The following is a 16,173-nucleotide window of genomic DNA, read 5'->3' on the forward strand; positions in this document are numbered from 1 at the left end:
TTCACTTTGGAGCGACGGGGCATTTCTCACTCGACCAATTAAAACTCTTCACCTTCGAGAGACGAAGGTTCCTCTCCTCAGAGTGATGAAGGTTCTCTACCTTGAAGCAATGGAGATTCTCCACCTTAAAGCAATAAAAACTCTCCGTCTTGAAGCAATGGAGGATTAAGGCCTCCCAGCAATGAAATCTCTTAGGGTCTAACCAGGATTCTCAGCTTTGAGTTAGCTTCTCCTTTTTCAGGAGTTGAACTTCGTCATCCTTTCTTGGCCTTCATACTGTTTAAGTTCACACACTCCTCTGCATGGACTAATTGCTAACCGCATTCCAGGGCCTGAGTACCTCGAATAGGTTGGACATTTTGGCAGAGTTACGATTTTGCCTTAGACTACCAAACTTACGATTTGCCCTTGGGTTGTAAAATGATTGTTTTTCCCTTGGTCAAAAAATCACCATCTACATCTACGATCATATATAGTTCAATATTTACATTGTGAACCAGAAATTAAGTGTCCCTAAATTTGCCAATACAACTTTAAATTTATCCAGTAACCCAAAAAAACTACTTTATTCATAATCTAAACGTTAACTCAAAATTTTCCACCTGCGTAAAATCTACCTTGTGGTCCAAAATTTATCTCGTGACGAAAATCTACACCATGTGATTCGAAATTTGACATAGAGATCCAATTTTCCTCGTGAGAAGAATTCATTTATTGCTCGGAAATCTTCATGATGACTTAGACTGTCACTAATACCAAATGTTCACCGTGCAACGTATCTCTTTTAAAGTGGTCAAAAATCTGGCATTGTGATGGGACCAGTTTTTTTTTTCTTGGCCAATCAACAAATTTCAATTCATTCAAATCAAAATAGTGATTACATGTTCACTTACAAGATTAACAAAAACATCAAAAAACATCAAGATAATCAAAACCCTAATACAAATAAGGATATCAACTACAAGTATATCGCGAAGAGAAAGAGCGATAAACCGCAGAAATACCCAATTTTTGATTATGTAGAAGGGAATGGTGATGGTATAATCCGGAAATAATTCCGACCATTTGATTTGATTGTATTCTTCTATGATAAGAGATGGTCCTGAAAGGAAGGAGTGTTGAATCGTTGATGATTTTAAATCGAGAGAAGCAACCCACGAACTAGTCATCAAAGATTGAAGAACTCGTCCCATCATGACGAAGAAAAATCTCCCAAAACGGGGAAGAAACATGTCGAAAGACACAAAAAATGATGTAAATACATCTTATTCGATAACTATTACCTAAAACTAAACTAGAAAAGAAAAAAAAATCCTTACTCAGATTTGGTCTAGCAAGAAAGATGAAACAACACTTGGGTTTTTTTTTTGAGAAGGGAGGAGAAAAGGAAGAAGAAAGAGGGGACCAGATTTGCTTAGTGGCAAGTATTTGCCCGCAATAAATTATCTTGTGTCCAAAATTTATCCCATGATCCAAAAATAAGCTAGTAATCCAAAATCTGTCTCGTGGAGATCTCACACCCGTTGATCCACAAATTGTTATTGTGGCCCAAAAATTGTCATGCGACCCAAAATCTGAACTCTATAACAATACTACCTCCATTTCAAAATAATAGGCAGGTTTGTGTATAAATTTACACAGAAACCTGCCTATTATTTTAAAACGGCCTGCCTATTATTTTAAAACGGAAGGAGTACATTCATACTGTCATCTTGGATTACCCAATGATCTTAAATTTTCTATATAGTCGAGAATTTGTCCGGTAACTCGAAGTTTACGGAATGAAGATGCAGGCATCATCACGAAACTGATTACGATTTCCCCGTAAATAATGTACTCAAAAAAAACATACTTGATTACTAGGATAGTGCTCTTAGGAGTCTTTAATTTACAAATGATTCCAATGAAACACATTGATTTAAGTATAAAGTTGAAGGGTTCCTAAGAGCAACCACAGTCACGACCAAATTTGGGTACTAAACCCAAATTTGGTCCCAGAAAGTATCGCAGTGGTGAGGAGTAAACCCAAATTTGGTCGTCAAATTTAGGGTTTGAGACCAAATGTGGTCGTCGGCCCAGACTAAAAAAGATATAGTGGGACGGAAGTATTAGGAGCGTATGATATCAGGCGTAAGTTTAATCACCGTATACAATCAGGCGAGCATATAATCACCGTATGAGTCAGGCGCATGTATTAACTCCGCCCCCTTCAAACGCGTCAGACGATGTTAATACTTACGCCTGAAATGGGACGGATGTATAAAGGGCGTATGAATGAGGCGCAGTTATAAAAAACGTCTGGGTTGGGCGCATGTATTGTGAGCGTCTGTGTCTAGGCGTAGTTTTAATGTACGTCTCTTGTCCATCTACCCTCCGCGTTTCTTCATTAGCTTCTATCAAACACAAATGAAGTTACATTTCTCACTGAAGCTGGTTGTTCTTATCAAAGGAAAAAAATCTGAGAAGGGTTCACAATGGTTGGAATAAAAACCAGCAGTGGTGATGGTTTTGAAAGCTAGATGGATTTTTGGAGTTCAGGCATGAGTAATGATTTAATAAACTTGGGATAATGATGACCTAACAGCATCAACAGTGGATACAGGAGATGCTGATGTTGCTTCCATTGTTCCAATCGGTTGATGGCTGCATACAAAGGAAGAATGGATCCTCAAATTTGCTCGAGTATGGTACTGGCCGTTGATTCGTACAACTGAATGAGAGATAAAGTTCACGGCAACAGAACGAGATGCAGAGTGTTAACTGGTTGCTCGAGCTGTGCTATTGTCGGAAGATGGAGAAATGGAACAGTGGCGTCAGGGGTTGTTGGCCGATGGTGCTGTGACTGATATGGCATTGCTCGTGTTATGCTCGAGTTTGAGAACTTTTGGAAAGAATGATGGGTTGGCTGATATTAAGCTACTGCAATCGTCGGTGTTGGAAAAAGAAGAGACGAAGAAAGATGTTAGACGAATTGGTTTCACGACACAGACGCAGTTTCTATCTGCGTTTGAATGAGACGCCATTTGTAACTCCGTCCCAGCAAACGCAATTACCATCTACGTCCCGTGCACGGCGTGAATAATACCTACGTCCCATTCAAGCGCGCATTATACCTCCGTTTCATTCAGACGCATATTATGAACACGCTCCATCAAGAAACGTGGATATAAGTTGCGTCCCGCATCAAGCGTGGATATAAGTTCCGCTTCACCAAAATTTGGTATTCTCCCACTGGGCTTGAACACACGGAAAACCAAATTTTTTTGGTTTTTAATCTGGCTTTTGGTATTTGGTCCATCTCATGAATGTGGTTGCTCTAACTCACTAATAAAAAGTCATAGTCAAGAACACAAGCAAAAGTGAATAACGAGTATGCAAGTGCTTTCCAGAGAACAACCTAAAACATCATGAGTAATATAAAAGAAAACAAAGAAGGGAAATGATAGAGATGGGGGAATAGAAAAGAGAAAGAAAGAAACTTTAATAGAGAAGAGACTAGAGATAGAGGTGTTGGATGTAAATCTAATCAAAAGATGTAACCAAAAACAAAAACAAAACCCCTCTAAAAAGAAGTTCCCACTATCCAGCTCTCTCTCTGATCATCTTTATACGTCTATATATCTATATGTGTGCCCATGTGAGAACTCAATATAAAGTCCCTTTATTTTTCCCTCTCAAGACCATGACCATGCATGGCTAAAATTTTCCGTATGGAAAAAAAGAAGAAGAGAAAAATGACCATGGCCATGAGATATTGCTAGGTGACTTGTGAATCTTGTGATTCACTACCGGTTGTGGTGGTGGTGCATGGTGGTGGTAGAGAATTGATAATGGTGGCCCTTATGATGTATATATCAATACATATTCGTATTTCCACTTTGTTTCAGAATGAGAAGGATAGAAAGCAACCCTTAGTTTGCATTGTCTTTTGCATATCAGAGCAAAGGAAAAAGAAAAGTACTCGACCCACACTTGAAAAGACAACATGCAGGCCACTTCTAAATATCACTAGACCAAGCCTTAGTTTCTCAGCATAAAAGAAGAAAAAAGAAAACCCAAAATCTTTGGCTTGGTGCACTGCTCATGGCCATCCTAAGATTCCATTGTTCCTCTCTGGATAATGACACGCTTTTTTTTTGTTATTGCTTTTTCATTATCAACTTTTTTCTTCTCTAATTTACCTATTTATTTTGGTTTGAATGTAGTAGTTATATATATAATATCCAGGCGTGATATCACTTCAATACATACATAACACCTACTCCATTAGTAATATTATTATCAATGATGATTCAAATATAAAGTTGCTAATTGTATTAACCAAATAATCATGTCTTAACTTAAGTTCGAGCAGGCGTCGAACAAAAATAAAAATGGGATTGTATTCTAGAAAGTGATATCATTCCCTTTGAATAAACATGCACTGATTATATAATAACCTTGAAATAAATAGCTTCACAGTACCAAAATTCACTTGACAGATTTTTCTGGGACTACTACTTAGACTCAAGAAATCCAAAACAAAGAGAGCAAAAAAAAAAAAAAAAATGAACACCAAAAAAAAAAAAATATAGAGATAATCAAAGTGTGAAATTTTGTTCTACAATCACCAAAACTCTCTCTAAAACCCTATGATTTTTTTGTTTGTGATTGAATTACCTTAAATAAAAACTCCATTCCATGACAAGAGTGGCCACCGAGAGAAACTCTAAATCTTCTCCTGTGGAATTAAAACCCTCAAAACAAGTGTCAATGCGATCATCTAAGGCTTCCAAGCAGAAGCCCATACAACAGGCTGATCTTTCCAAGCCAAGAAAATTCCAGCATGATCAGAATTTTGAGTCATAGACCATCCTTCTTTGTACCTTCTCAAAAGTGCCTTGACATCATCTGAAACGTCATCACTATAACCAAGTGAATTAAACCCAGTTGCGCGTAACCTATGAGACCAACGCGCAGCTGATTCTCTCCTCTCACTTGATGCACCAATTGGACATGCCAACAGATCAACTAATGCTCTTCCAGCTACTCTTTCTAACATCAACCTTTCATTACTTGTTTTAGTAAAACTTTCATCTAATGCTTCAAAATAAACCCTAAAGTATCTCAAACTTTCCTGGAACCCTTTAACGAACTCAAAACCATCGACACCGATATCCAAATCAGCTTCTTCTTCAACCACGGTAATAATTTTTGGATTTAACGTGCGGAAAGCCGATAAAACAGTGTTACGCTGATTACCAACGTCTCCGATGGTATGTAAAGTGCCGTTGCAGTTAATGGCTAATGCTTCATCATCTTTCAAGTCTAATTCCGGAATGAAACTCAACTCTGATAGATCACCGGAATGATGGATTACATTGAACTTAAATGGCACTCCCATAAGTCTAGCAAACTTTTCCATCCGTGTGCCGATTTCTTTCATGACTCTTTGAACCGCTGCAGTACCCACAGCGCTAGAAATGATCGTGGTTAAACGGAGATGCGGTGTATCATCAGTACGTGTAGCTAATGCTTCTAGCAAAGTAGGCCATTGAGTACAATAAGTATTACTAATATCAATTATATGTAATTTAGCTTCACCTTCAAAAGCTTCCATAATCGCACCATTTGAAGCTACATGACCAAAAGTAGTCCATGGACTAACTTCTTGAAACTTGAGCACCACCTTTCTTGTCGATTCAAACGAACATGTCTTCTCCGATGCAGATCTTAACGTACGATAACAGCGTTCTCCAGAATCAGTCATACGACAGAACAAAGCTTGAAGAAAGTAAGAAGCTAGCTTCTGATCAGTATCTCCATATGGCGAACTAAGTTCATTAAGCATCCACATAAGTTGCTGTACACGTTCCTTGTTCCTATCGGCAATAGCACGTGCAGCTTCGACGAGCAAATTACATGACCATTTACTAGATGATAAGTCGAGAGAAAGATCTTGCAGAATTGGTTGCTGGTTTTGGTAGTTGATGAACTGATTCTCATGAGATGAAGTGGTGCTTGTTGGAGTATGTTGCTGTTGCTGATGAGGGTGGTAAGCAGAAGAAGGTGAAGGGTAGAGATGTTGTTTAGCAGAAGAAGAAGAAGAGAAATTGTCTTCGTCCATGAAAAAGTTGCTGCATTCTTCTTCTTGAATACTAGTATAGTTTTGGTAACAGTGAGTATTGTTGTTGTTGTTAAAGCTTTGTCTGGAATTAGAAGATCTAGAAGTAGTAGAAGTAGTTCTGGTTGAAGCAGTGGTAGTAGTATTGATGGATTGGTCAGATTGTTGAAGACTAACTAACCTAAACAAAGTATCCATTTAACCCACCAGTACCACAATGACCATCAAAAATATTACTAGATGCGATGCTGTAATGACTTTGTTGTGTGGTTGTTGTATAAAAACAACCCACTTTTCTTTTCTTTTCTTTTTTTCTTTTTTTCTTTTTTAAGGTATTGGTTTTGGTTTAATGAGTAGAAGTAGAATTTTTTTGTGTCTGAGTGGTAGAATTTTTGTAATGAGGGTAACAAACAGTGGAGAAGTATAAAAGAGGGATTGTAAGAAGAGGATCTTGGGATTGGATTTTAGTTGTTTTTTCTTTTTCTTTTTTTTTACAGTGAGTGATGAGATAGGTGGTGGAGGGTGGAGGAGGGAATCTCTGGTGCCTTGCTTTTGGTGTAATCGATGAGAAATGAGTGGGTTTTCTTTTGTGTTTTTATTCGTTTTTTTGAGTACAAGGATCGACTGATGTTGTAGTGCATGTATAGAGAGATAGAGGTGGCAAAAGAGAAGGTCTCATCACTAAATGGAATTCTTCAATCTGACACAGTAGACTATAGGGTGTGTTGGGTTTGTCTGCTTCTTGTTTTTTTGGCTGAGTCGACTCTCAAAATCTGACTCCAAATTCTATCCCTGCAGATTACATCATTTCACTTCATTTTTCTTAATAAAAATTGGCAGAACTAGATTTTTGATTTTTAGTGCAAAAATGTTGTAAGGGCAATTCGAACTTATCAAAAATATTATAGTACAAAGAGTTGGGTCGAGTCAGATTGGCAAAAGGCTAGGAAGAAAAAAATATACTAGTATAAAGAAAATAAGGTCGAGAGGTTTGAGTGGGTTAGCTTTTTGAGTGGGAGGGAGCAGGCGTGCCAATTGGGGTTTGGGAGAGGGGAGAGAGGGACGTCAGAAAAGGAGGTGTTGGCGTGCATCATCCATCATCAAATCCACCGCCTATTTCCTAATCCTAACCCATTCATGTTTTGCCTCCTAATCACTATTCAAACTCTGTAATAAAATTTCACTTTATCTTTTTTTACATGAACATATAAGTAATCATCATGTTTCTAAGTTTTCACTTTCTTTCACTAAAGAATTTACTAATACCATGATGATAACAAGAACAACATTATTGTACTAAGTCTCCAAATCCAAGGAAGGAACATGCTTTCTTTCTCATTCAGTATTCAGCCAGAGGAGGCAGCAGGCCTTCAACTTTTTTCTAACTCCTAAAAATACACCCATCCTACACTAACTATACATATACTCCTCTAACTAGGTGCATCATTTCTTCTTAGTTACCTCAAAATTGCCTCTTAGGTTTATCTTCTTTCCAATCTCTACTAAAACCAAACTTCTACTTCTCATGGAACTTGAGCCATTTTGATGATAAGGGGTAGTAGACCCATTTCTTAGGTAGGGTGGTGGTGCATGCAAGGTGAAAAACAAGCAAGTGGGGTGGCATGTTTCATTTTGAATCATTTCTCATCAACTAGGCGTTGTTTTGGGCAATAAGATAGTTTTTGTTTTTGTTTATTTTCTTGATTCTTGGGGTATCCATTGATTCAATGATTATGGAAAATTCCATGCTTGGATTATTTGTCCCTTCTCCAAGAATATGGTATTGAATTTTGTTCCTTGAATGTCATCATTGTCAAAGGAGAGGAGGTCCTTTCCTTGGCCAAATATCCAAGAAAACCCCTAATAACTACATCAATGTGCATTTGTCTCATCCAAGAACAATGAGAGGACGGCTAGTTTGTCTTCTCTTGGACTGATTATTGTTTAACTAATTTTCATCACCTAAACCTAAGAATAATTATCTTTAATCTAAGATGTGAACCACTAAAAATATAGGTTTAATCATTTTCTTTTTAATGCTTTAATTGGTGTTTTCAGATAGATAAGTAGATAACCACATACAATGGCTTGTTAATTAAGGAACTTTTCCAAGTGTTTGAATGACTAATTTAGTTGGTCAATTAGATGAAATGTCATTGCCTTTCATCAAAAACAATTCAAACTTCTACTTTACCCCAATTTTGAAGCTGACATTGCAACCAAAGCAGTTTAGCTTAGGTGTTTTTAATTACCATTTTGTGACGCTATATCAAAAAGGCTTATCAAAAATATAGATCCAAATTACAACAATAGTTCCAAATCAGAAATGAAAAAAATAAATAAAAATAAAACAGGTTAAAGTGGCCCATGCAGGTGTCGAACCTGCGACCTTGGCGTAATTACCACGACGCTCTAATCAACTGAGCTAACGGGCCAAGTGATGAGCAGTTCGACGATTCTAACTACATCAACTCTAGTTAGCCAGGAGAAGGCGGAGAATTGTATCATCATCATGGTATATTGAAAACCTTCGATGCCAGTGTCATGCTGATGGAATCATTCGTTTCCCGTTTAGAGCATATCTTCTTCTTTTTTTTCTAAATTTTGTTCTGCTCTTTTTCTTTCTTTTTTTTTTCTTTTTTTTTTTTTTTTTTTTTTTTGTCTCTGAAGACATGTTCGTTGGTGCTTTTGAGGTCCCCTCGGCTCACTTGGTGGTTTTTGCTTATTGACGCCTTTTTAAAAAAAAATGGACTATACTGCCGGTTGATGCCAAAAGCATTGTTTTCCCATGGGTGAACTTAAATTTTAGTTGACTCAAAATCTGATTGCGACTCCGAGTGGACGTGACATTTCCACGGTAATTGACACACACTTGACCGATGTGTTTGGCATTAATCTTCTTTACTGGCCATTGGACAGTCTATATATGGGATGTCCATTTCCACAAGATTAAGTACAGTAGCAGTACCAATTAAGGGAATAAAAGAACACTTAGATTACTAGATCCTTATGGCCATGAACCAAATTCTTCCACCACTTGCAATATAGCCTGGGGTGATAACTACTAGTGTTGATTAATAGCATAAAAATCCGGACTCTGCACAGACGGTTAGTAGGGTGAAATTTTGGACAGACTATGTATCAAGTATGGGATGCTATTATCTGCAGAAATTGATTATTGTTCCCATTTTTTGTGACTCTAACTTTGCCTTTTCTCATCAAAAATAACAATTTAATACTCCTGCGAACTAGAAATCTAACCTCTCCAAAATGTCGGGCGTATTTACAGATAGCATTACACATACAATAAGATGTAAAATGAGAAGGCACAAGAGAGGAAACAGATACTTCCAACTCTCCCTCTCAAGCAAACTTCATTGCTGGCGCCTGGTGGTGTACAAAGTGGTGACAGTTGAAGGAACTCTTACCAGGATGAGAAGTTCTTAAATTCGACATTGGATACACCTACTTTCCTTTTCTTGGTGCTAACATTTGCATCTAAGCCCATATCAGTAACAACAGCAGCAGCTTCAGCACTACTCCTTGCAGTTTTCAAATACTTACCCACTCCGCCACCACCCGAAGCTGCTGCAGTTTCTGTTGATCCAGTACCTGGATTGCTATACCAAGACCCCACCTTATCCTGTATAAATAAACACAACCAACACAAACCTGTCAATCCTTGAAAAAAATTGAATAATAATGTCTTCAAATACTTAACAATAAGGTGAAAATGAAGCTTACATTGTCTTCATCGACAGTTTCTTTGTCTTCTTTGTTTTTATCTTCTTCCTCCTCATCAGGTTCTAGATACGGATTGACGAATATGGAAACACTTTTAATTTTTATTTCTTCCTGCAAAATGTGTTGGACACAAATGTTAGAAAGCAAGAATAAAGAAAGTATAAAAAGGTATGGACAGGTAAGGAATTTAAATTGGAGTGCTGAAAGTTCATGAGAATACAAATCAAGCAAATTGCAAATAGACGCAGCAGACTCAATACAGTGTGAGGAATACGATTAAACCAGCAATGCTTAAATAGGCAGCAAAGAAGGGACGTGTAACACACACTGCTGCTCAGTGTGTGTTACATTTCTTTTCTAAAGATTAGTAGCATCATTCAAGACTGTAAAAAACAATGTTGACTCTTAAGACAGAAGAACTTTTCTGTTACAAAGCCGTTTAGATATCAGAAAAACGGATTACAGTTCTGCGTTGACTTTATATCAAGAATCATGTGACAGAGTCAAGACAACCATTTTCCTGGATCTTCTATTACAATGGGAATATTGTTCACCGAAAACAAATTCTTCCTCAAATGCTTGTTATAATGCATTCCAGAAGATCGTTTTAAATCTCAGCAATAAACGATTTACATTTAGTGAGTTGTAGACTAAAATTATTCAAAGAAGAAGGGTAGACTTACCAAAGGTCTGTCACTGTCATCAACAGGAACCTTCTCCATCATCGAAAGGGCAGTCAACCCACCCACAACTTCACCAAAAACAGTATGCTTATAGTTTAGATGATTTGCTGACTTGTACAGTATAAAAAATTGGGAGCCATTAGTATGAGGGCCGCTGTTTGCCATGCTGACAACGCCCCTGCCTGAGTGAAGCAATTTCGAGTTAACCTCATCAGCAAAAGGTTTCCCCCAAATGGATTCACCTCCTTTTCCGGTCCCAGTAGGGTCACCGCCTTGAATCATAAAATTCCTGCAAACAGTAACAACGTTATGACTTCAAGAATAGTAGAGGGATAAAAAAAATACTACCAGAAAGCTAATGAGCAAATGAGGAGGGTTTATCCTATACCTTATGCTCCGATGGAAAATTGTTCCATCATAGTAGCCACGTTCGCAGAGCGTTACGAAGTTCTCACACGCCCTGGGAGCTATATCACAGTGCAACTCGATGTTCAAGTCCCCATGTGTTGTATGAAGTTGAACATAGCCTTTCTTTTTAGGATTCTTCTCAACTTTTATGTATTCAAATTCATTTGTGGTAACAGGATCGTAAGAGGTCGATGTGAAAGATCGTGAAGCAGCACCTGTAGTGTAGCGACTTTTTACCTGAAAAATACCTTCAAAAGTGAGAATCTTAAGACTAAGGAATTTAGCTTCAAGTTTATCATAAAATATGACTTTTAAGTGTCATCCACAAAAATCCCTGAGATACCCCACATGGGCAGATTCTGTAGGAAACTTCTGGATTCAATAGGCTTTTTCTGGCTAGCAGAATCTCAGACACAGAGGCTAAATAATGCAGCTAAGTTTGAACTATCTCCAGTATAGAGCACTAACCATTTTCGCATTAACAGGGGCTCGCTCACCAGCCTTGTGCATAGCTATTCGCGCAGCAGTCTTATCATCTGATGTAGCTCTGGCTGCTGCTGCACTTCTTCCATGAACAGAAGCAGATGCGGCATCAACGATACTGTAAGCCGGGGTTCCATCTCCATTAGTGCTTGATTTAGAACCTTCCTTCTCTTTGATGCGAGACCTTGCTAACAAGATATCAGCGAGAACTGCAGCTCTTTCATTCTGTGCTTTGCTACCACCTCCTCCAAGCAATGCAGCTTCCCTGCCCTTCTCGGTTCCAAGTTCCTTCAACATTTGCTTAATATCTCCTGAGGCATTTATGTTATACGTAGGATCTTCACTCATTTTCCTCAATTCTGATAAGAACAAACAACACAAAATAGTTTGGCCGGATACAAACAAGATGAAATGATTTGGACACCAACAAAGGTAATAAAATAGTAATATTATCACTCACCTTCATCGTCGAGTTTCAGATTGTTCTTTACGTGATCAAATTCCACAAGGACCTTGCTGTCTAGTGCATTTGGGTTCTGCAAAAACGAATTTAAGAAAAACATTCAAATTTTATTTGCAATTATCAGCCCAAGTAAGAAAGCATCTCCAAAATCCTAGTGCATACCTGAATTGTAATCAAGTCATTCCTAGTAAATGGTTCATCTGTGAGAAGCTCCTTCCAGTTTTTAGTTTTTATATTCAGTTCTTTAATGGCCTTCATAAGACATGAAAGTGTGGCGTTAAGGAAGTAAAGCAGCAGGAAATATATCTTTCCTAATAAGAAAAGGTGACAAAATGATAGTAACAGAACTGAACAAGTGACATACCTCATAACAGAACACGTTCCCGGTGGTCTTCACAGCAACTATGTGTGTAAACTCGGTAAAGACTTTATTCAAAACTGGGCAATGGTATTCTCCTATTGTAACAAATATGAAAGTACTTCAGAGGCTAAATTGATGAAACCAAAGAAATTAACAGAAAAGAATATTTAATTAGCACTGGAGAAGTTGATCTGGAAACTACTAAGATTATGCCTCTAATTAATAGAGATGACAGTCGTATCTCTGGTGTAGCAGCCAACACTGTGCAAAGAAGATATAAGATCTCAATGTTTTACCTAAACTAGTCACCGAAACAAAACTAACAACTATCTTTTTCATGCATTGCGCATCAATCATCAATTGTTTGTTCATTGCAAAAGGCTTAACCTAAAGTACAGCTGTATTCATGAGTAAACATGTCATATGCACAATTTCCATAAAACAGCATCCCAATAGGAATAAAAAAATTGAAGCAACAGTAACTACAATCACAATTAACCTAAAATATATAGCAACAAGCTTGAAGAGTTGAAGTACACATTTCCGATTGCATCGTTCAAGTTATCCAAAATCAACTTAAAATTATACAACTAAACAGCAAGCTTGCAACCAATCACTAAAATGTCTGAAACGAAATCAGCTCTCGCTAACATGTTACCAATAAGGAGCTAAGGACAAGCCTGCCTAAATCTTTGAAAAATCACACTATATAGAATAACACCAGTAAGATATAAAGATTACATTAGTCCATACACACAGCCTATCCAACTTTCCAAACTTGACCATGTAATGATCTTCTAATAAGCAGGTATAATAAAACCATGGATGCGCATTACAGTACACTCACAAATTGCCCATGCAACGTTACAAGTGACACTCATATTCTAATCATGCATAGTGTATAGTTTAAAGGATCAGAAGTAAAACATAAAACACAGGAAAATAACCAACCTTCAGAATTCTTGTGAAAAGTAAGTGGGATGAGATCTTCCTGGGTAAGGCGAGCACCAGTAACCGGATGTTTTCCATGTTTCTTAATGTAAGGAATAATATGCCTACAAAAATTACATTCGAAACAAATTGAACTTAAATCAAGAGGGGAAACAGAAAAATATTCACCAAAAAATTCATGTTTGAAACCCAATTGAGGAGAGAAATACATACATTAAGTTGAAAACACTGCCATCACTTGTACAAACTGCAAACTCAAACGGCGTGAATGTAAGCCTGATACAATCAAGATCACCAAACAGAATCAAATACATATCAAATAAAAAAACCTAAATTGGAAATTATCAAGTAAGAGCTTAGGGTTTAATGAGAGAGGAGCACTTACGCACAACAATAGAAAGGAAGACGCTTGAATGGAGTAGTAAGTTCCTTAGATTTAGCACCACCCCATTCAGTTGCCCATTCTGTCTTTGTAATGAACATACGATCCTTACTATGTTGTTTCTTCCCCATCTTTGATAGGATCTAATATAAGTTTGATCAAAGATACAATTGACAATGCAAACTAGTGTGAAATCAATAGATTCAAATAATGATGTTGGATATCGAACTCTACAATACTAGGTTATCTTATACAATATTTCCTAAAAGCATTATAATAGAAAAAGGAAATCAAACTAAACTGGGAAACCAATTACAACTATGAAATAAACCCCATTAAGAACTTACAAGGCGTTGAGGAGAGCTTGAACTCTGAAACTAATTGAGAAGGTTGCTGCTGGACTTGAAAAAGAAAAGGAAGCTAGGAGAAAGAGAAGAGCTGGATAAGATGACCGAGGAGAACGAAAGAAGAGTGGAAGAGTCTCGGAGAAGAGAGGTTTCGGAGCAGCAACGAAAGAGGAGGAAAGCTGCCGGGAATAGGAGCCAATCTAAATTGAAGTCACGAAATCAAATACCTAGAACTGAATTGGGAGATATGGAGCCAAAGTCGCGTTTGATGATGGTAAGTTAACGCATCCAAGGGTTAAGGCAGCGTCTCGGTAACAACTTATAAAAGCACCGCATATTTGGCAACCTTCAGGCGGTGACATTAGTAGTGCCAAAACTTTCACCACAGTTAAGGGCAATACTTATGAGAATGTACAACCTACAGAGTTATAAGTTAGGGATTCGATTTTTAACTGATCAAAAAATATATACATGTGTCCACCAACGTGGACGGACAAAAACTGATTTTCAACTATGATAAGGCCGCGCGGTGGGACTTAAGATGTCAACGGCTAGACATGCATCGAGGGCGGTTGGGAATGAGCCGCGAGCAGTCAAATACCAGACGTCAGTGACTAGTTTTACAATAGTCAAAAAGCGGATATATTTTTATCTCTGTGAACTACACTCAATTCGAACACTTAATTCACACCAAAAATTCACGTTTTTCTTAAATTTCTCTATGCTAAAATCTCTTCTAGTTATTATTATTAATATAGTTCTTTAAATTTCTCAATTGAAATGTCTCTGATTACGTCTCTAGTTTTTCCTGAAGCCAAACTTGAAGCCGTTATTGATCAGATTTGCTAGTTTAAAAAGATATGCTAAAAATAAAAAGGGGCAAGTTTTATAAGTTAACCTATGAAAATTTGCCGCTAAAAGGCAAAGAAGAGTTCAAGTTTTGAAGTTACAAAAACCAAAAAACTGCTCAAGAGCGTACTGCATGGAGGTTATCTCAGTTGAAGATAACTAGGAAGATAAAGATTGTCCAAGATTCTTATTGAAGTCTTTATTTAAGTTTTTCTTGTCCAAGTTTATATCGTGTAAAATATGAGGCAGTGATATTCATTAATACAAAAAAATTAAAAGTTAAAAATCATATTTTTGTTATAGTAATATTGAGATATAGGAGAACTAGAAATAGCCAAGTGGTCTGATGGTTCTCATGCTCCCTTCCACTGCAGAGATAGGGGTTCGAACCTCCTTATTGCCAAATAAACTCTCATTTGAATGATTTTAAATGTAGTCTATGGACCACTGTAGAGATGTATGTTATATATATATTACATATGTTTGAGCCTCTATATATAGGTTAAGAGGTAACCATGGTTACATCCATCGGGTCGCACACACATAGGTCTAAGGCCCTATAACGATCCTCGTTGTGTGGTCCAATAGTAGTACTTCATATGTAACGCTTTACATATAGTACTTCAAATATAGTTCTTCAGTTTTAGTTTTTCTCGTGTTGTCCTCTCCTAGATGACCATTGTGTCCAAGTAAATTCCTCATTAAAATCTCGCCTAGAAAATCCAGTAAGAGAAAATTTGAACTAAAAAAAAAAAGAGTAATGTTAGAGCACTTCTCGGTGGAACTCGCAAGCGTTGCTATCTCAAGCGTGTTTGTCAAGTTTAGTTGATCAAAACTATATACTTGATTTCTAGTCTACTTATAGTTATGTCTCGGATTAGGATAGAAGTGTAGTTGATCTTTAGACTTCACGGTGTTCACCAATTGAAGAAAAAGATCTATTGAGGAGCTTGGAGGAACTTCATAAACAAAAGGTATATGGAGACTAAAACTTATTTATCACTTAGAAGTCTATTCTATTTTATCTTCTAATGAGACTAAGTCGTATGGATATATATACTTTTACATTATACACATTTGATATTTCAAGCTAAGTTTATCTCGCTTATCTAATTATCGAAATATGTGTTGGAAGCATTTTTTCTTTAGCTATGTTCATCATATTCCTGAAGAGTTTAGTTGGAAACAATTTATCTGTTGGAAACTAAATAGTAAGTCAAACGATGATCATGTGAAAATTACCTTGAACATTTTATATGATTTGTGTGAGACAGTCATTTCATGTTAAATTGGGAATTTTCGTATTGATCATTCGATCACTTGAAAATTACTTAAAAGCTAATGGTATGTGTGAGACAGCCATTACCGTCTTTTAAGGGTGTTTCAATGATTGAAATGT

At 37.1% G+C, this 16,173-nt stretch overlaps 2 protein-coding genes across 2 annotated transcripts; both read right to left on the reverse strand.

Annotated features, from left to right (window-relative positions):
* Positions 1 to 4,407: 4,407 nt before the first annotated feature.
* LOC113288550 (protein SHORT-ROOT-like) lies at positions 4,408 to 6,576 on the reverse strand. The gene has a single exon (XM_026537628.1). The coding sequence runs from the start codon at positions 6,299 to 6,301 to the stop codon at positions 4,763 to 4,765; it is 1,539 nt and encodes a 512-aa protein (XP_026393413.1). The 5' UTR covers positions 6,302 to 6,576; the 3' UTR covers positions 4,408 to 4,762.
* A 2,667-nt stretch (positions 6,577 to 9,243) lies between these two features.
* Positions 9,244 to 14,199, reverse strand: LOC113288551 (peptidyl-prolyl cis-trans isomerase CYP65-like). The gene is made up of 12 exons (XM_026537629.1): positions 13,926 to 14,199; positions 13,582 to 13,721; positions 13,410 to 13,472; positions 13,197 to 13,300; positions 12,249 to 12,340; positions 12,047 to 12,136; positions 11,882 to 11,957; positions 11,407 to 11,780; positions 10,919 to 11,175; positions 10,531 to 10,819; positions 9,848 to 9,958; positions 9,244 to 9,746 (listed from the first exon to the last, which is right to left on the reverse strand). Exons 2-12 carry the CDS (start codon positions 13,707 to 13,709, stop codon positions 9,528 to 9,530), a joined length of 1,803 nt encoding a protein of 600 aa, XP_026393414.1. The 5' UTR covers positions 13,710 to 13,721; positions 13,926 to 14,199; the 3' UTR covers positions 9,244 to 9,527.
* Between the last annotated feature and the right edge of the window lie 1,974 nt (positions 14,200 to 16,173).

This window comes from Papaver somniferum, chromosome 6 (genome assembly GCF_003573695.1).
Source record: "Papaver somniferum cultivar HN1 chromosome 6, ASM357369v1, whole genome shotgun sequence".
Classification (NCBI taxonomy): Eukaryota; Viridiplantae; Streptophyta; class Magnoliopsida; order Ranunculales; family Papaveraceae; genus Papaver; species Papaver somniferum.